The 21,068-nt window shown below is 34.1% G+C and overlaps 1 protein-coding gene across 5 annotated transcripts in view; it reads left to right on the top strand.

Annotated features, from left to right (window-relative positions):
• NBEA (neurobeachin) overlaps positions 1-21,068 on the top strand; it is a 458,173-nt gene that overhangs the window by 128,863 nt on the left and 308,242 nt on the right. For all 5 annotated transcript variants that reach the window (XM_054514098.1, XM_036391661.2, XM_036391637.2 and 2 more), the window contains exons 14-24: positions 4,248-4,327; positions 5,013-5,075; positions 5,184-5,281; positions 7,016-7,108; positions 10,803-10,911; positions 13,010-13,091; positions 13,296-13,419; positions 13,749-13,941; positions 14,193-15,215; positions 17,077-17,294; positions 18,765-18,918. In XM_054514098.1, coding sequence (XP_054370073.1) covers positions 4,248-4,327; positions 5,013-5,075; positions 5,184-5,281; positions 7,016-7,108; positions 10,803-10,911; positions 13,010-13,091; positions 13,296-13,419; positions 13,749-13,941; positions 14,193-15,215; positions 17,077-17,294; positions 18,765-18,918 — 2,237 coding nt within the window. The remainder of the gene's footprint in view (positions 1-4,247; positions 4,328-5,012; positions 5,076-5,183; positions 5,282-7,015; positions 7,109-10,802; positions 10,912-13,009; positions 13,092-13,295; positions 13,420-13,748; positions 13,942-14,192; positions 15,216-17,076; positions 17,295-18,764; positions 18,919-21,068) is intronic.

Here is a 21,068-nt window from a genome sequence, read left to right as displayed (position 1 = left end):
CATTTGGCAAATGCTGTTTTCTTTTAAAAAAGTTAAAGTTTTTCTTTTGCTTCTCCTAGTAATTAGCTCCTAAATTGGGAGGTATAAATGGGGTTTTTTAATTCATTTTAATATTTTTTAAAAGTTTCAGATACTCATTTTAAATTTGGTTTTGTATCTTTTATTATTGGATTCCTGTTTCACACTGGCATTTCTTCTTAGATTCAGCATACTGAATTCATATTTGTATTTCCATATTATTTGGAGGTTTTGGAAACACTGTTTCAGAGTGTAGAAGTATCAACTTGGTCTTTACTTAGTAGCTTTACATTTTTCATGTAAATCCACATAGTAGAGACAAGTTGTCTGTTTAAAATCATGAGTTACACTTTTCTTCTGGTGTTATTTGTTTCAAATTTTTTTACAAAGAACCTAAACCATCAATCTAATTTCCAAATAAAATAATCTATTTTTTTTTTTTACCATTAGACTATGGTTACAGCTGTTATGTTGATTTGCCACATGCACACCTTTAATGTTTTGTTAAATCATACAGAATAGGGATAATAGGATCTCCCAGCCATTGCAGTATCTAAACAGCCAACAAAGCAGGAAATGGAGAGAAAATTATTTAAAATGTATAGCTTTTTCTGTAATTATTTGATTTTATGTTGAGTTCAAAGAGACCCATCAGGATCATCAAGTCCAATTGCTGGCCTTCTACAGGACACCCCAAGAACAACTCTGTGTGCCTGAGGATATTGTCCCAACTTTTGAAGTCAGGCAGGCTTGGTGCTGTGACGTCTCTCCTGGGGAGCCTGTGTTGTATGAGAGAAATGTGCATTTAAGTTCCCAACTTAACTGTGTGTTTTAGTTCATGAACTGAGTGGCCAAGCATTTCTCTCTCTACTGGTGTTTCCTGTGTTCTTCATACTCAATAAGTGCTACTTCAAAATCTCAATAAGTGCTACCTTTATGAGTATCATGAATCCATCCTTATTGAGAGCGCATGGTGGTTAAAGTACAAGTTATGTCATGCTAAATAGTTTTCAAGAATGTTTTTCACGTCCAATATTTTTGAACATGAGCTGTGGAAGGGGGAATTACAAAAAATTATTATGACAATAAAGTAACTGTAGTTTTTCTCTTTGAAGATAGACAAGCTCCAGAGTTATTTTAAGAGCTGGGTTAGAGTGGAACTCAGCTCTTGTTAGATTTACAGCAGAGAGAAAATCAGGTTTTCTGTGATCCATGTATCATGTGATGTTATTTATGTGTGTGTGGAGATCAGATTCTGCTATCTGTATCATGCTTTATTAAATTAAGGAGTAGAAAAATCATTGTTTTTACATACAAAAAAATCAAAACAGGTGGAAGAATGTCACATTTGTCTGTTGGTAGAACTGATAACACAATTTTATTTCCAAAGACAGAATTAGAAATCATTATTATTATTATTCAAAGCTTCCAATCAGTTTGGGCGGTTTTGGGTTTTTTTTTTTTTTCTTGTTTTTTTGTTTGTTTTTTTTACAGCAGTACTGATTGTACTTAACTCTGTGAATGTGTTTACTTATTTCCTCTTATTTGCTTCTGGTTTATGCCCCTATAATTTCTCTATGCTGCAGGGATGAATTGCATAAAATTATAACTTTTTCATTTATTTTTGTCTGGGTAAAGCAGGCTAACTCTTATTATGAGTGTGTATTTTAAAAATCTGACGCAAATGATGGGCTCTGTGAAAAATACATACATAAAGAAATCTAAAAGCAGGAAATGCTTTAATGACTCATCCTCGTGTGGGATAAGGGAGGCATCCTTTCTCTTTGCCAATTAAAAAGAGTGTGATTATTTTGTATTAGGGATTTATGATTGCTGTGCCAGATCTTGAAAGGATTATCTTCACATTGATCTAATTTGAGATTGGTTTTAGTCTTTAGCAGTGCTGACTATCAGTGTCTGAGTGATGGTGACACTGAATTTTCTATATGCAGTGATGGGCACAAAGATTAATACACAGTAAAGAACTACTTTGCAATGTTTGAGTTAAAAACAAGATCTGCTTGTCTTTCTTTGCCTGGGTATATGTGTGGCTAATGTATACTTTTTTTAAATTATAGTATAAAATACACTATTGTTTGGTCAATAATATATTTTTTTAAAATAAATCTTCAACTAGGAATGAAGTAATTTAATTAGTAATGAAGTACAAAACTGTGATGACATAAAAATTATAGGGGAAAAAACTGCTTTAGGTAGCTTTAGAACTTCCTATTTAATTAATTCTCTTCAGTCTGTGTCAGATGATCATTACATCATATTGCTGTATTCCTTGTAGCTGTCTGGTGATTACATAGCCTCCAGTTTCTCCAGCCTGTCTTATTTTTCCTTGCCAGTTTTTGAAACTAATTTTTGAAACTAATAAAGTCTTTTTGGTAGCAGCTGTCCCTGTTTTCTGATTCTAGAGCAGTGAAGCTTCCTGACCCAACTAAAATGCAAGGAATAAATAGTACTAGAGAAGGGAAAATTACACTTTACCTGCTTGGCATATAGACTGCAAGCAACAACTCCTTTGGTCTCCTTTGCGTGTTGAAGAACCCTTTTCAAGGTTGTCACACGTCTTCAGGGAAATGAGTGGGCACATGAAGAAGTAGAATAAAATTTGTGTGTCTTGGAAGAAGTTCCCAGTTATATTGGAATACCTTCTTGGCATGTCCTTCTAATTTCTGTTATAGAAATGTTTTGCAGACCTCTCCATTGTCTGTATTCTGTTTCAATAATTACAGTCTTTCAGAAATGACAGAGACTTTTCTTACAGAAAAGACAAGATGTCAATGTTCTTGTTTTAGTCCTGGTTTTCAGATATTGTCTGATATTGATTCCCAATAAGGTGTAAGAGGGAAGAGGGTACAAAGAAAGAAACTTACGTGACGCAGTTAGGGAAATTGAATCCACATTTAAATTAGGGGGGGAAATAGCTAAATTATATAAAAATATCATATTTATATATTTATTAAATAAAAATGGCTTGTTGAAAACAAGCACACCATTGCTAAAAATTCATGCAATATTTAATATAATTGCATCTAGTATAAAAAAAATCAAATTACTTATGTTTCTACAGTGGAAATGAGATGTTTTATGATGCTGCTATTAATATGGACTAGTCATACATCTTTAAAGCCCAGCTGCTAAACTTTTTTACTGTGATACCCTGAGTGCTCTTACAAACTGTGAGTGGAGTGGGACAACCAGAGATTTATTTGAGATTTATTTGCTTTTTTCTGAAGAGTACGCAGTTCTCCTCTTTCTACTCCTGAACAGGGAAGAAAACTTGAGTGTATTAGCCATTCTTTTTCTTCCTCCTAGTGAAACAAATATACTTTCCCTTAAGGTTTTCCCTTGTCAAACTTGAATTACTGTGTGTAAAGCAGTGGCCTCATTTCAAAAAGCATCACCATAGACAATTAGAGAATCTTCATTAAAAGGTTGTATTCATCTGGATTGGAAATAATAATGGGACACAGACTTTTTTTTTAACTTTTGATAGAAGAATAATTTAAGTTGCATTTATTTTTACTGTACAAAATTTAAGACTGTCTATGCCCTGGATTGCCTGAGAAGCAGGAGCTTAACAAAAGAATTTGCAGTTCAACTTCAATATTTATGAAAAAGGAGAGTGACAAATACAATAGAAATAGTTTCAAATTGCTATAGTTCAATGTCTGGCTTTTTTAGATATTTCTGCTTTCATAATGTGCTTCATAAGCACAGTTGTTTAAAGTATTATGGATTATTGTTTTTTTCCTTGTTTAAATTGAATATTTTCTTTAGATAGTAGTTTCTCTTTGGTTAAATGGCTTTAGTTTCTGCTACAGGTGATGGCTACCCCTGGTGTTTCATAAATCCTTTCTCTGTTGGTTTTCATTCAGACGGTATTTAACATAGTGGTTTAGCCATTCCAAGTTGTCTATCACTTATTGCTGTCTATTACTATCACCTTATTACTATCTTTCATCTTCCTGTTTCTTTTAAAAAACTAAGTAAAACATTTATATGGGTTTCTTTTTTTTCCAAATGGAGCATCACTTATACTTAAATATATTATGTTGAAAAATGTGAATCTGAAAGGTTATAAATGATATCATTTGCAAATATGAACTTTATATAAGAGTACTAAATCTGTTGTAGGAACTGTGATTTCCTTAAGAAGCTGCAGTGATTAAAGGAATTAGTTTATATTTTAAAGTGCTATATTTTGTTTCTTCCAGATGGTCCTCGGCCCTCCCAGAAAGAAATCATATCATTAAGGGCATTTATGCTTCTGTTCTTGAAACAACTTATATTGAAGGTAAAATGGTCTCTTCCAGAATGAAAGCATTGACATCTGTTATATACTTGTAATAGTATCTTTCATAGTAGAAAATCGTTAATACCTGTCCAGTATTGTGTCTTTTTCTGGTTAATTTAATGTTCACTCACATCCTTCTAATCAACAGAGAAGTAGTAAATCCATACAAAATTTCTTATTAACCTCACAAAACTCTGCCATGTATATTTTATTAAATGTCTAATATATATGTTTTAATTAATTCTCATATTTTAAAATTTTTAAATAAAATGGTCAAATGAAAAATATAATTGCAGTTGTCAAGTTAATAATTGCTTTATCCTTCTTGCTGGTTCTACCACTGGTAGAAATGGTGTAAGAGTCTGTTACAGCTGAATGCTACTCTTTGAGGGATAATCTGCCATTTGAGATTAGACTGAAAACCAGTATTTTCTGTTCTGTCTCACAAAGTGTAGGAGTGACAGTAATAGTCTGTAGTATCTGAGGGCCCACACTAAAGGAATCTGACCTCATACTGTTTTGAACTGCCAATATGATAAAGCAAAGCAGTAAAATGATAGGGAAAATGTGGTCTTTTAGGTTCAAATAAAAAAGCTGTAAAATTACTTGACTGGGTCCAAGGTTTGCTTGTCCAAACCTGAGGAATGTAGTTTCTCTGAACAACAGCCCTTTTTTTCCCCCTTAGGATCGAGGAGTGAAAGAAGATGAACTGCAGAGCATATTAAATTACTTATTAACAATGCATGAGGTACATTTTTCTAATTACCTACCTTTTATTGTAACTAATTGTATCAGCTCTGTGGGAAGCTTGTTGTTGAGGTTAGTTTGTAGAATAACATTGGTGCTTGTCATACAGGATGAAAACATTCATGATGTGCTGCAGCTGCTAGTGGCACTAATGTCCGAACATCCAGCATCCATGATTCCCGCATTTGATCAGAGAAATGGGATACGGTAAGACAGTCAAGTGAGAAAGTACCTTAAGTGTACCTCCAGTATCATGACTCTCCAGTTGGCTTCCTTTTCACATAAATATCACACTAGCTGATCTTTTAAACTTCAGTTTCATTAACTTGAGCTTTATTTTTTGAAAAAATTAGGGATTTCAATATGTTGGAGGAAAAAAGAATTTCCATTTAAGATTATCGTTATGATATTTCAAAGTAACTACACTGTTTTACTTGCTTCTCAATCAAATAGAATGTGTAATTAACAAGATGCATCAAATAGTCATGTATTGGTCTCAGAATAATTTTAATTATTCTTTCATTGTATATTTAACATTATCTGGGGAGAACAAGAGGAAAACAAGAAATCATGCCCTAGCCTCTCAAATTCTGTCTGAAAAAAAGTGGAATTAATGCGTTTATCTGTTTGTCTGTGAAATTAATAACTGATAATTCCCAAAAAAGTGTTATTTTTGGGGGGGTTTATGCCTAATTTGGTAGTATAATTCTTTTCAGGGACTAATAATTTCTATGTTAATAATTTGATATTTACTATGTTGGGGTTTTTTTCTGTACTGAGAATACTTTAGGAAATGCAAGGGGCTTGTAAAAGGGAAAAAGCCCCATACTATCTACTACTTGATAGATTCAAGCTCCATTTTGCCTAAATGCTAAGATCTTTGTACAAAGATATGTACTTAAAACTGAACAACAATGCTCATTGAAGGGAAGACTCATGGCTTTCTGCCTATAGTTTGTATTCAACCAGAATTCTGTTCCTGTCATTTTTCGAAGAAGGCTAAGTCTGATCTGGAAGACTGGAGACATCTTTATGTAACATTTGTGGTATTAAAAGTGTTTGATGGTGCAGTCTTTGTTTGAAAGTCTGTGTTGTAGAAGTGTGGAGAGAATACACAAAATTACAACTTTTAAGAGCTTAAAGAACAAAACAAAACACCCCAAAGCCTTACATAAAATTAGGGGTTCATTTGCCTTGGATGTCAGAGGACAAAAGCCCCAGGGTTCATTTGGTAATAGCAGAAGTAATTTCAAAAGAGAAAGCTATTGTCTGAAAAAGCACTCTTTAGTGGAAAAAGACTAGAAAGAATGACTAAAAACTGAAGCCAAGCTTATTCTAATGGGAAACTAAAATATAAATTCAAAAAGTTGTTAAGAAAAGTACAGGGCAAGGGTAATGTTTTCTGTCTCTTGGTGACTTCAGATCAAGGCTGGTTTCCTTTCTGAAAGACTGCATAATTTGTGCTTAAACCTACCATATTAATTAAATATTTAATAATTGGATTAGCCAGTATTTGAGGGCACATTTTTTTTGTCCAGCATTTAAAAACAGAGAGTGTAATGAAAGGAGATTTTCACTAGCATCCAGGTACTCCAGGATATGACCTAATGGGTTCCAGTCTGCTTCTCTTGTCCTAAGCTTCCACTGCTTAGACTGTCTTTTACTTGGTTGTTCCAAGAGAGAAGTATAGGATAAGATGTTACTTTCTGTTATAAAACATTGAACTAAACTGCACCATGTCCCCAACCTCAATAATTCTCTATCAAACTGTTATGCTGCACTTGATTCTTTCAGTATATCCTATTTTGTGTAAATTGTTGATTTTATATATTTATTTCTTACTAAATATTCTTGCTCAGTGAAATACAAGACATATATGTGATGTTTAGTGATAGAATTGATATATGTGTTGTTTGAGCTTTAATTTGTTTTCTGTTTTAGAGTAATTTATAAGTTATTGGCTTCCAAAAGTGAAAGCATATGGGTGCAAGCTTTGAAGGTCCTTGGATATTTTCTTAAACATTTGGGTCATAAGTAAGTGTAATTTTAAATTTTTTGTAGTGGTGTATTTAAGTTCGCAATTCTTCTTGTCTTTTTGTCATGATTACTGTATATTCTTTGTCAATCTTTAGAAATAACTTCAAATTTTATTGGGTTTTCAGATTAATAATTTGCACACTGTTAGCTTTATAAATCAGATTTTTTTTTCCAGTTAACTTGCTATTACTATGATGTTTGAAACAATACATTGGTTGTCTTTCAGATATAAGATGTGCTGAAAGTCGAGTCTTAAAACAAGGGACAAATATTTTCCAGAAATACCTCCTATAACTATATATTGCATGTTCAGCTAAAGTTAACAGGAAACACATGAGTGTGATCTAAAATTTGCTTTTGGAATCATCAGTGTCATTGCAATAAAATTTTCAGGGCAGCATTTCTAAAAATAGTTTTAGAAGGATGGGAAAAATGAAATAGAACATTTTATTGACATGGGAATATTTCAGAAGGAAAAGCAGATACATCAAGCAAGTGGTGTTTATCTCTGTGCAAGAAATACTCACTGAGAAAATGTGGCAGCACGAAATATTCCCATTTAAAAAGACCTGATGTCATGAAATGGGTTTACTTAGTCTGATCTTCCATATTATAGTGTCAAGAAGGCTCTAACAATCTTGCAGTGCTGCATAGCCTGCTGTTGCTCATTTTTCCCCTTCTACATGTGGTGTTAAGATCCCTGCTGGGATTAGCCCAAAATGGCATTTTAGTGGGAGGCTGTGTATTATAAAAATGATCCACATGCTTCACAAGAGACTTCATCATGTAAGCCTCATTTGAAAGGAAAGGAGGTAGGAGTCCAGCCAGAGTGTGGTATTGCTAGAAATGCTTTTCTCTCAGTAAGATCAATAAAGTATGACTGTATAATTGAGAGGACAGTTAGCTGAGAATATGCTTCTAAGTGAGATTTTTCCTTTGGGATCCAGCAAGTCAAATACTGTTCTGGGAATTAATAAACCGAATTGATAGTCCACTCAAGAATCTCCAAGGACTTTTCAAACATTCTTAGTAAAAGTCATTCACATTGATAGGGGTTGGATTAAGTATGACACACCAGATGAACGTTTGATTTGTCAGAAGCCTGGTTGTATCTAGATAAGTACAGTTGTTTAAAATATTTATCCAGAAAATCAATTAGCAACCAATGTCCTGGGTGCATCAGGCACAGCATGGACAGCCAGGCAAGGGAGGGGATTTTCCCACTCTGCTCTAAGCTGGGGCTGCCCGACTGACCTCGAGTGCTGGGGGCAGTTCTGGGTGCTGCAATATAAACAAGACATTAAGCTGTTAGGGAGTGTCCAAAGGAGGGCAACAAGGATGATGAAGGGCCTGGAGGGGAAGCTGCATGAGGAGTGGATGAGGTGACTTTGTGTGTTCAGCCTGGAGGAGACTGAGGGGAGACCTCACTGCAGTTACAGCCTCCTCATGAGGGGAAGAGCAGAGACAGGCACTGATCTCTTCTCTGTGGTGACCAGTGATAGGACTCAAGGAAACAGCATGAAGCTGAATCTCAGGGGAGGTTTAGGTTGGATTATCAGGAAAGAGTTTCTCACTCAGAGGGTGGCTGGACACTGGAACAGGCTCCCCAGGGAAGTGGTCACAGCCTGACGAGTTCAAGAAATGTTTGAACAATGCTCTCAGGCACATGTGTGATTCTTGGGGATGGTGCTGTGCAGGGCCAGTTGTTGGATTCGGTGATCCTTGTGGGTCCCTCCTAACTCAGCATATTCTATGATTCTATGGTTACAAGAAAAGAAAAGAGAATTTTCAGAAGCTCAAATTTTAATTTAAAATCTACTTGCAATTATGGATATATCAATGCAATTTCCATTGTTGAGAGAACATATGTACTTAGCAAAAATTAACTTTATTTTTCATGTAATTGGAGTGATTGAAATCCCCTTGAATACTCTGTGTAACTTTCAATTTTTTTTTTAATTTTTAGACCTCTGAACATCTGCAAATATGCATATTTTATGTAGATTTTAGCAAGTAAAAATGCCCTTCCATTTCATGTTTTACATCTGGTGCTTGTGCCTTTTTGTTCATACACATATGTGTGCCTAGATGTGACTTTATAAAATGGAAGGCAACCACAAAAATTACAAAGTACTTATATTCCTGTTTCACAGTACAGGAAACTGGTACTGCATTGTAATACACTGAAGCAGAATCACATAAAGAGATGTTATGTGATTTGTGAAATCTAAAGCAATACAATATTACTAACAAATGTATAGGTAATAAACCAATTACTGTTGATGTAGTTCATATATACATGTATTACAGATGGAGCTATGGAGTAGAAGTGATTGATTCTCAGAAATGACCAGTAATGCGTTACATGAGAGCCTGAATAACTTAACTGATTTTTCTTTGTGATCTGTGATGAGACACTGCTTTGTCTAACCTTAGCAGTTGAAAAAATCCTGGTTTTTTCCTCCTCTGCCATATTTGATTCTTTCTATGCCACCACTTGAAATAATAGTCCCTTGTTTACTTTTGGGTTTTACCCACACATGTAAATCTCCTAATGGATTTCTACTTCTATCTGCTAAATCCTACCTTAAAAGGTTGAACACGTGTAGGTTTTCTCATAATTAATTCATGAAATCCCTTCTGTGCATACAAAAGTACACACTGTTATAAATTTTTACCATTCTTTTGTGGTACTTACTTTGAAAATTATGAAATAATCTATTAATTTCAAAAGTTATTTAATGAACCTATATAGTTTGTATTATTTTCACTGATAATCATGAAAACACAGTTTCTTAGCTTTTGAATGCATATCATTTTTAGAAACTTTATCCTATTTAAAATTTTTCTGCTGCTATAATATAGATTATTATTTATTTTGAAAAATCATTTTTATTTCATATCTATTATAGTAGTAGGTAAATTTAATGATGCAAAGTATGAGGAGTACTCTATTTATGATGTTGTATCCTATTTTAAAATGGTGGGATTTAGGGACTAGGGGAGTTCATTGATGTGAGCTGCTTCCTTCTCCACTTTTTAAAGATTTGAGTAGTTTGTGAAATACACTTCAATCATGTAGAATTTCATAACTTTTCCGTGTATTGTAATGTGTTATTCCAGGATTTAATTATTCTGCTTTCATGAGAGAATGATATATAAAGAAGAAAAGTGGTACTGAAAAATCCGTATATATATATATATGTATATTAGTATTAACAGATACAGATTGCTTGAGCAATCTGAGGGGGGCTGGCCCAGATCACCCACTGTGGTTGCTTCCAACCTAACCAAATTCTGTGATAAATATTGGAAAATATGAAGCTGGATTGTCCTTAGTTCTTGTGATGTGACAAAAGTTGTGTTCTTCAGTGATAGCATTTTAACCAGCCTGTGCACATTTTGAACTTTCTTACCCAGAGTAAGATAATAGTAGTTGACTTTGAGAATGGTGTGATTTTTTTTTTTCAATACAAAAGCCCATCCTAAATACAACATTGTTTTCTGAGGACATTTGTATATTTGTACAATTGCATTAATTGTGGGAAATATCTTAAATATATATAAAATAACAAGCTTGGGAGCCTTTTAGTACAGCATCAAAATATTTGGCTTTTGGGTTTTATCCTGCATTTTTTTAAAATGCTCATTATGCTTGACGTGTGCCTAATGCTTTTATTTTCTCTTACAGGAGAAAGGTTGAAATCATGCATACTCACAGTCTTTTCACACTTCTGGGAGAAAGGTTGATGCTGCACACAAACACAGTGACAGTTACAACATACAACACACTTTATGAGGTACAAATTTTTAAATGTAAAGATTGTTGTTTCTGCTGTAAAAAGCATGACTTAAAATATCTGCGCTCTAGAATATCCTGATTCTCAAGACTTTTGAGAAAAACTTTAAAAATTTTGAGAAAGTTCTTCTTGGTTCACAATGTATTTTGCCATGTTTTAGATATTTTTATTAACAATGTCCTAATTTTTACATAGGTTCTATAAAACTTTCCACTTCTGATAGAAGAGATCCTGTTCCTTAGGATGTTTATCACTTTTCACCAAAAAAAAAAAGCAAAAACCAAAAAAACCCAAACAAAGACCAAAACCACAACAGATACTGCAGACTTCCAATTGCTCATACTTCCCCATTGTTTGGAGAGTGTTGAAATGGAAAATGCTTAAGTCAGAGATGCCTCTCTTTTCTTTCTTCTTTTTCATGTCATTCATTTTTCATTAACAAAATTTTGAAGAGTGCTGTGTTTTTTTTTTCTTTTTTAACCATGCCAAATGATAACTAACAAAGCTACTTTTATGTTGCTGATACTGCTTGAGGTAAATAAGAATGACCCCAAAGCATTCAGCTGTTCTACCAGGTTCTAGTAGAGGCTTCAGTTTTGATGATGAGCAATTTTGTAAAAGCAAAATATCGAGAACATCATGTTGGTTGAAACCCATGTCTTCATGCCTGCACACATCGAGCTCATGTCTCATCTTCAATTATTGCTAAAATGGTGACTTAGAACATAATTTCTTACAATTTCTGAAAATCTTATGCACTAAAAAGGTTTTAATGCTTTTTTTAGTCACAAATAGATTTAATGACTAGATGCTCAAGGTAGGTTCCAGACAAGAAAAAAGAAACTACAGGAGTGCTTGGTTTTCAGGATGTGGAAAATTATTCTCTTATGATTGTAAAAACCTAAACATCGTCTATTTGCCAGTGACTTAGATCCAAGTTCTTTTTATTGTACATTACCTTTTATGGTTTGGCCACTAGAGCCTGAGTCTAGTTCCTGCATTCAGTTTTCTGAAAGCTTCTATGATTGGTATTCTCAGAAAAAAATGCATAACTCATTGATGAAATTAAAGTCCTCATGGAGTTCAGCATCCACAGACATTTACATTTGAAAAAATAGTCAGAGGAAAGGAGAAAAAAGGGGTTCAGTGATCTAAGTACTGAAGATTTGCTAAGAACCTGATGCTAAGGAACAGATATTTTCCATAATTCTCTCATATAAAGTAAGGGCATATTTGCCTTCTGTTTTAAATATCAATATATAAAGACCTATTCTAAGATTCTGTGTTTATGACTGACATTAGTTTGATTATTTTTTAATGAGAGAGCTAAAGTTCTTCTTTAAAATAAATATTGCTAGTGAAATTACTCAATTTTGAAATACATTTACTTGAATGTAGCTTTTCTAAATCTCTTTACTAATTCTCTTTACTGAGAATTTTATGTTGATGTCATTGAATTTTTAGCCTTTCTGTGTTGATATCATTGAATTTTTAGCTTGTTCTTAAAAATGAAGTTGCATATACACATCCAGTGACAGGTATCCCAGTGTGAAAGGTTTGTGATGTTGCCTCAATACAGATTAATTAGGTTGTCAGGTACAATTCAAGCAACAGGAGAATTTTCTGTCTTCCTCATTATGTGAAGCACCAGGATTATACCTACAGAATGCTAATTCTGACTCTTACTCTTTGGGAGCTGGAGGAAACCAAACCCAGTTTTAAGAATGATTTGGTTTGGTTTTGATGAAACATATGAGAATAATTGTTGATGTGTGTAGCTTGTGAAAGATATTTGATGTGCAAATGTATAAAAATATGAGAAATATGAATGTAATATCTTTAAAATACTGTTATTGTATATTTAGGTAACAAACTCAAAGTTTAGCTAACCAGCTACAGTGCAACCATGAAAATCTTTATCCCTGCATAGAAGAATTGCTTTATTCAGGTTTTCAAGATTTAAAATATTTTACCTAATTTTTTAGTATCATGTTGCATGTGGCCATGTTAAATGTTCTTAACAAATTTTAAAATGATCAAAGAAATACTTGTAGTGTTTGATTAAAAATGGTAAAAGAAAGTTAATATTCTCTTTTAGATTTTGACAGAACAAGTATGCACCCAAGTTGTTCATAAACCACATCCAGAGCCAGATTCAACAGTGAAAATTCAGAATCCAAGTAAGGACAATATATTGTGTTTGTTTGATAAATGTGTCACCTATAGGTTTTTTGAAATGTTGGTTCAGAAAGTGAGAACAATTAATTCATGTATCTTAGATACATATGAGTTGCAGTTACCTCTTACATTAATGGCTGTTAGCAATTATTTCTTTTTTTAAACATTGGTAAAGTGCTTTACATAACTAATTTATTCTTTCAAAGTGATTCTTAAGGTGGTGGCAACACTGTTAAAAAACTCCACGCCAAGTGCAGAGCTGATGGAAGTTCGACGATTGTTCCTATCTGATATGATAAAACTCTTTAGTAATAGCCGTGAAAACAGAAGGTACGTCCATGCAAATAGTATTTTCTCCTCATTGATTTCTGGGTAATAGCTATTTGTTATATTCTGTTTAGAGTTTTAGAGTCTGTATTAAATTAAATATATTTAAAATAAATTTAATACATTTGTGGTAACAGTTCTTAGTTCAGTAACTAATACTGGATTCTTCTCTGTAGTATATTTTAATTATTTTTTCATACCGAAATATTTTTAAGTTTATTCTTAACATTGGATTGATGTTAAGAGATGATGTTCCTCCTATCTTAACCATTGTAATGTTAAAATAAAGAAGCTTTGTTTGGATATATTTTGAACTAATTATTTCACTTTAGATGTTTACTTCAGTGTTCAGTGTGGCAGGACTGGATGTTTTCTCTGGGATACATTAATCCTAAGAACTCTGAAGAGCAGAAGATCACAGAGATGGTTTACAACATATTCCGTATTCTCTTGTACCATGCAATAAAATATGAATGGGGAGGCTGGAGAGTATGGGTGGATACTCTTTCTATAGCCCATTCCAAGGTAAGAAACAGCTCATAGATGTTTTTTTGAAATACTGATAACCCCCAAAGGCTGTAGCAATACAGCAATATAAGATGTAAAAGGATTTAGTGCCATCTGGTGGCTCCCAATACTCATGTCAAGGTAGCTTTTTTTCTTGTCAAACACTTAGTAAGCAGTTCTAAATATGTTCCTAAAAATCTTGCTACATTTTGTCCAATTAATCTAACGTATATTTATCCACATAATATAAATGTTCTTTTCTTTTTAAGGTAACATATGAAGCTCACAAGGAATATCTAGCAAAAATGTATGAAGAGTATCAAAGGCAAGAGGAAGAAAACATAAAAAAGGGGAAGAAGGGGAATGTGAGCACCATCTCAGGTCTTTCCTCTCAGACAACAGGAGCAAAAGGTGGAATGGAAATTCGAGAGATAGAAGATCTTTCACAAAGTCAAAGCCCAGAAAGTGAAACAGATTACCCTGTTAATACAGATACGAGGGACTTGCTCATGGCTACAAAGGTGTCAGATGATGTGCTTGGAACTGCTGAGAGACCTGGAGGAGGAGGAGTGCATGTGGAAGTTCATGACCTTCTAGTTGATATAAAAGCTGAAAAAGTAGAAGCTACTGAAGTAAAACTTGATGATATGGATTTGTCACCAGAGACACTGGGAACTGGAGAAAATGGTGCACTGGTAGAAGTGGAATCTCTTCTAGATAATGTATATAGTGCAGCTGTTGAGAAGCTCCAAAACAATGTTCATGGAAGTGTGGGTATTATTAAGAAGAATGAGGAAAAAGATAATGGTCCATTAATAACTCTGGCTGATGAGAAAGATGAACCTTCTACTAACAATACCTCATTTCTCTTTGATAAAATACCTAGTCAGGAGGAGAAACTCCTTCCTGAACTTTCAAGTAATCACATTGCCATTCCAAATGTGCAAGAGACACAGATGCATCTTGGTGTAAATGATGATTTGGGATTGCTTGCACATATGACAGGTAGTGTAGATATAACTTGTGCTTCAAGTATAATAGAGGACAAAGAGTTCAAGATTCACACCACTTCAGATGGAATGAATAGCATTTCTGAGAGGGAATTGTCTTCATCATCTAAAGGACTAGAATATGCTGAAATGACTGCCACAACTCTTGAGACAGAGTCTTCTGGTAGCAAAACTGTACCTAATGTTGATGCAGGAAGTATAATATCAGATACAGAAAGATCTGATGATGGTAAGGAGGCAGGGAAGGAGATACGGAAGATCCAGACAACTACTACAACCCAGGTAAATTTCAAGTACCCATGTATGTGTCTAATGTAAACACTGCTCATTGCCGAGGGGGAGATTAATAGTATGAGATCTGAGAGATATTTGAAGTATATGTCTTTAATTATATGAAAAATATACACCTTCCAGGCCCATTTTCTTTGAAAATACCATAACGTGAAATCTTTCATGATGGTATAGAAAATATATATTGCATATACTAGTTAAATAACTAGTTATTTCCTACTAAAATTAATGAAAAATTACAATGAATTGGTTTAAATAATATGGTCGGCATTAATCTCTCTTTGAGAGATTAATGATTAATATTATTCTTTGAAATAATATTCTTAAGAATAATTATCAACTGAGCAACTAGCAGAAATTAATCTTCAAATCTCTTCTTTGTGTGCTATGAACTCTAAGCTATCCATGGTTAAATACTTTTTCTTAAAATGGAGTAAACTGTAAAAAAATTATTGACGTAATTATTAAATTTTAAAAAATGGAAAATAATTGTTTTCTTAAATAATGAGAAATTTTATTTTATCATATATACAGTGGAGCTGCTGGTTGGAGTTTTGATTGCTGTAGATGTGGTAACTGCCTCATTAGATCTGATCTCTTTGAGACCACTGAAAATTATTTAAAGATCAGCTACCTAAGTGGAGATACTTACATGTTTCATGCTTATGTATGCAGTGGCAATGCACATCAAAGCCCATTCTTGCAGATACAGTATTATTGGCTAGATAAAAGCTCCTCTGTTATGTTGAAGTTATTATACCATTGTTGCTGCTGGCCATGAGGGTTACCTGCAGTTGTACCTGAAGGAGAATGTGTTTGACTGGAGTTGCTGCCTCAAAGTCTCTAAAAACAGGTCTACAATTATCTCCCTGCCTTATCAGTAAGAAGTAACTATCTTTCATTCAAATGGACTAAAAGAAAGCAAGCAAATTGTGTGACAGAGATGGGAACTACTGCTTACTCCTAAGAGTTAATGCCTTTATTAATAATAGATTAAATATTGAATTCATATAGATATCATGAATATATAAAATTCTTTCCTATGTTTCTAACTAGAAAAAAAAAAAGGAAAATACAATTGAAAGCACTATGCAGAAATTAATGTGAAAAATTAAAATCTTAGATAAGTCTAAGGAATAAAAATAATTTAAAGATAACCCTAAGAAAAACATAGAAAATGCAAGCAACTGTAAAAATTTTAGTCCTAAGAGATCAAATTATATAAAGGAAACATTTTCTACTCTCATAACACTGGCTATAGGAGATCAAGATTGACTAAATAAACAAGAAGCTTTTCGTCTCAACTCCAGTGCTGTGCCCATTTTTACATTGCTAACATAATTGTTTTGTAAAGTTCTCATATGTTTTTAAATTGGCAAAATGGGATTTGAGAGACTAGATGTAATTCTCTAATGATCTTCTAAAAAGACCAGATAAATAAACTGGTTTTCAAAAATGAGGAGCTGTCCAAAAATATACATTCTTTGAAGCCACCACTATGTAGTTTGTCCATGTTTATTAGCTCAAAATATAATCATTACATATAAACAAAGTCTTGTTGCTGGCCTTGGATGGGCTACATTTGGTCTTTTCTGTAAAACTTCAAGTGAAGAATCTGAGAGTAAAAGCTTGGTGAGTAGCTGAAAAGGGGGCCAGCCACACCCCTCACCAGCACTGACTGATTTGACTTGGAGCAGCTCATTTACTGAAGGATACTGCCTGCCTTGGAACACCAATGTCTCCTGTGGTTTGTGGCCACATTGTTTTGTCTTGTCCTTTCTCAGATTCTGTATTGCACTCAAAAACACACTGCGTACAGTTAGCATCACTTTTGAACCTCTTGTTGATGTAGGCAATACAGGGTCGATCCGTCACCCAGCAAGACCGGGATTTACGTGTTGACTTGGGATTTCGAGGAATGCCGATGACGGAAGAGCAGCGACGGCAGTTTAGTCCAGGTCCACGCACAACTATGTTTCGTATTCCAGAGTTCAAATGGTCTCCCATGCACCAGCGGCTCCTGACAGACTTGCTTTTTGCACTAGAAACAGATGTACATGTTTGGAGAAGGTGGGTGCTTGTTTCTTCTTTAACTCCTGATGTGTGTTGCCATCAATTAGGAAAAATTAGGCGTGTAGGAGAGGGGATGTTACTGGGATGGTGGGGAGAAAGAGTTGGTGTTAGCTGCAGTGCCTCTCTGTGTCTTCTACCTTCTCTTTTTACCCCTTCCCAGCCTGGAACAGCTCAATTTTACAGGTAGTAATTCCTGTTTTCTTGAGGAGTTGTATAAATCCTAAATACCTGAACTAACTGAGCTGCTCTTCCAGCTTATGTTTAGCATTAGAATCTACTGCCCCTGTTCCAGACAGGATGACTTCTGCTAGTGGCCATCTTCCTAAGTGATCAATTAAAAGAGCTTCTCTACCTGCAAGGTGTATAGATAAAACCTTTCCTGTAACATTTTCTAAGGAAACACCCTATTGACAGATTTTCTTTTGCATACCAGCTACTGGCTGAGTTTAGTCTTGGTGATCATCTAATATTTCATGACAGCAATGTGATTTCCCAGTGTTTTTGTACATTTTGTACATGTTAATAGAGGTAGTCTGTAACTATAATAAGGAGACAATTTACTCTAATTTCCACTACAGAATAGTTAATTTTCACAAAACTTGAGCATAGTTTTGCCAAAGGAGAAATTTAGACTACATTACATTTCCAGTTTGTTGAACCATTCTGTGATACTCACTTGAAAATAGACAATTTTGATATTTTGCTTTTGGCCAAGTATGTGGGATGTATTCAGATAATGCTTGATGGTTAAAGTTCAGATGGTATATTTTCAGTTGATGCCTTTAATTTTTGTTTGCTGGCTGACAACAGATGTTGCTTTGGGGAAAGACCATACTTAGAGTATTCATCAATATTTTCACACAGGGGTTATATATTTTCGGGGAGTGACTGTTTCATGGGACAGTTGCTCACCAATTAGAAGTCATTGAGATTTCAACTAATCTTACAAGCATCTGTGGTTTGTGGAGCTATTATTAATGCTAGGCTTATTATCAGTTAGCAAAGTTAATACTGAATCAAGTCTGGCCATGTTATTGAGTTTCTCCTTTAAAACAGTAGCAGTTGTTATCATTAGATGTTATCAAGGGTGCTTCAAATGGCACTGCTGCAGCATGGTGAAATCAATATTAAATAGTTGCTTTCAGGCTGCAGAAACAACTCCACTCCAGTTCTGCCTTCAGCAGAACTGCCTGTGAAGTGAAGTACTGGTTGATGGGAATAAAAGGTTAGAGGATGTTGTTCTCAGCTGAGTATTTGAATGTAATCCTGTGCAGAAAGAGGTAGCAATCAATTTGTTCATTAGACTAGCCTTGTTGATATTTTTAGACAACTTACATGCAAAGTTTTGTAGACAAAATTTTTCCTTTTTATCAAAGGAACATTCACAGTATGGTTGCAAAGAATATATTTATCTAAAATTTATTTAAGTTGTTTGTTTTTAATCCTTCTTTTCTTCTGTCCTTGCAGTCACTCCACGAAGTCAGTGATGGACTTTGTCAATAGCAATGAAAATATTATTTTTGTACACAACACAATACACCTCATTTCCCAGATGGTAGACAATATTATTATTGCTTGTGGAGGAATTTTACCATTGCTGTCAGCAGCCACATCCCCAACTGTAAGTACAATATTCCCACCTAGTGGTCATATTAGAAATTGTTGTTAATAATGCAAACTACTATTTTCAACTGACTCTTCTTCTTTAGGGGCTCTTGTCCCCTTTCTGCTAATTCCTTCAAAAATTTAAATTTATAATCAAACTGTTACACTTTGATATACAGAATGTTTATAACATTTTGCATTTGAAATGCTTATTTTATCAGATCAGTAGTACTTAGTAAGAAAAATATTTCATAGTTATTTAATATTCTATTTAAAGGGATGACCATTAAGATAATGATTCCTGTAACAAAATAGCATGCTTTATGATGTCTACTCATTGATATTCATAAACCTTTTTTGCATGGCCACTATTAGTTTGTATGCCAAATGAGACCAGATGTCATCCCCTGTATACTCTGTTTACTTCTTCCTTCATTACGTCCTTCCCCCCCATGGTTTTTTTTAATCTTGTATTAAAAATAATGGATATTTTTATCTGCCCAGAGTTGTAAGTTCTTAGCAGATTAAAGCTCAGGCAGAGTATTATCACTAGAAAGGGAGAAATATTTTATAAACTTTGCATTATTGACAAGAGTAATTGTGTTATTTGAATGGGATGCCTTGTCTGTGCCTTTAATATCTGTGACTATTTCTTCCATACTAAATGTCATCTAGACCATCCTGTAAAAATTATTTGTAGTTAATATAGGTCTTTGAAAGGGGAGACAATGAGGCCTAGAAAGGACAAAGAGACTCCTCTGAAGTAATGTAGGTAATAGACACTGGAGACTGCAAATGTGGTTTGCAGTAAAAGATCAAATATTTTTTTCCTAGCCATTCAGCAATTGAGATTACTTTTCTCTTTACTTTTACTTCTAATTTAAAAACCTTTTTGGTTTTTTTTTGCGGATTTTGTTTGAATGGTGTGAATGCATGTGCTGGCAATTTGCTAAACATTAATGTAATTTTCAGACATGCAATTAATACAATTTTTTATGATGTCTCTTTACTATTTTCACTGTGTTAACTGGAAAAATATTTGCTATAAGCAAAAGTGAAAGGACACAATTATTGTTTGTAGTAAAAAAAATAACATTAAGGTCTTGATTTTGGAAGTGCTTCAATGTAAATATTGACAAGTATGAGCGAGTACACACCTAAGCAGTCTTGAAATCAGGCTACATTATCATTCTTAAAGAATATTCTTTAATATTCTTTAAATATACTGGGGGATATATTTTTAAAGCAAACATTTTAGGCATCATTTGAAAATGATGGTGTTTTGATGTCTTTTATATAAAAAATATAAAAAAGGCACAACGTTAATTAGGCTGCAGTTCCATGGAATGCCCTTTGTGGGTTTTAATTCTTGTCCTGGTATATGATACTGCAGAACCATTCTAAGAAATTATAATTTTGAAGTTTGACATTTCTATCTATTTATTTTGGATAATATATATGTGTGTGTGTGTCTGTATAGATGGTTACCTGACACAGCTTTAATCGTTATGCATCCATTTCTTAAAATGTAGTGTGTCAATACTGCCTTGATCAGTAGCAGTGATTTTTATGCACTGATACGAAAGACTACATTTTCAAATTTGGTTATTATGCACACATTTCTCCACTATATGGAGACTGTGTGATTACTTAAATATTTAATTTTACCATCTGTCTAGGACAATAAAATAAAAATAAATAGTGAAATAAAGTCATTCACTTCGTTTAGTTTCTGCTTCAAATTGAATGCATCCTACTGTGTGGAATTAAAAAAAAAAGGCTTCTTCCTGCCTGTTCAACTGCATTCCTGTTCCTCATTGCCCATCCATAAAGATTAACAGGAAGGTGGATCTATTCATCACTGTGACAGATAGGAAGAGTGCAGCCCATCCTCCCTCCTTAGAGCAGGTGCTCTCCCTCAATCTTGCTGTGAATCACAGTTTCAAAGGGAGCAGATGCCCTGCTGGGCATCAGACCACTTTTGAGTATCCATAATCTGATGAATGAAAAGAAGTTTCATACTGATTCTCAGACTTCTAATCCTTGTGCATCCTTGAACTGCTGTGGAGAAGCGGATGGATTGCTGGTTCAGAATGTATTTCTTCTCAGCCTTGAAAGGGCAAAGTAGGCCACTGAAAACAATCAGTTACAAAAGGCTGTCTCACC

This window comes from Molothrus ater, chromosome 2 (genome assembly GCF_012460135.2).
Source record: "Molothrus ater isolate BHLD 08-10-18 breed brown headed cowbird chromosome 2, BPBGC_Mater_1.1, whole genome shotgun sequence".
Taxonomy (NCBI): domain Eukaryota; kingdom Metazoa; phylum Chordata; class Aves; order Passeriformes; family Icteridae; genus Molothrus; species Molothrus ater.
This window is presented reverse-complemented; position numbering and strand designations above follow the sequence as displayed.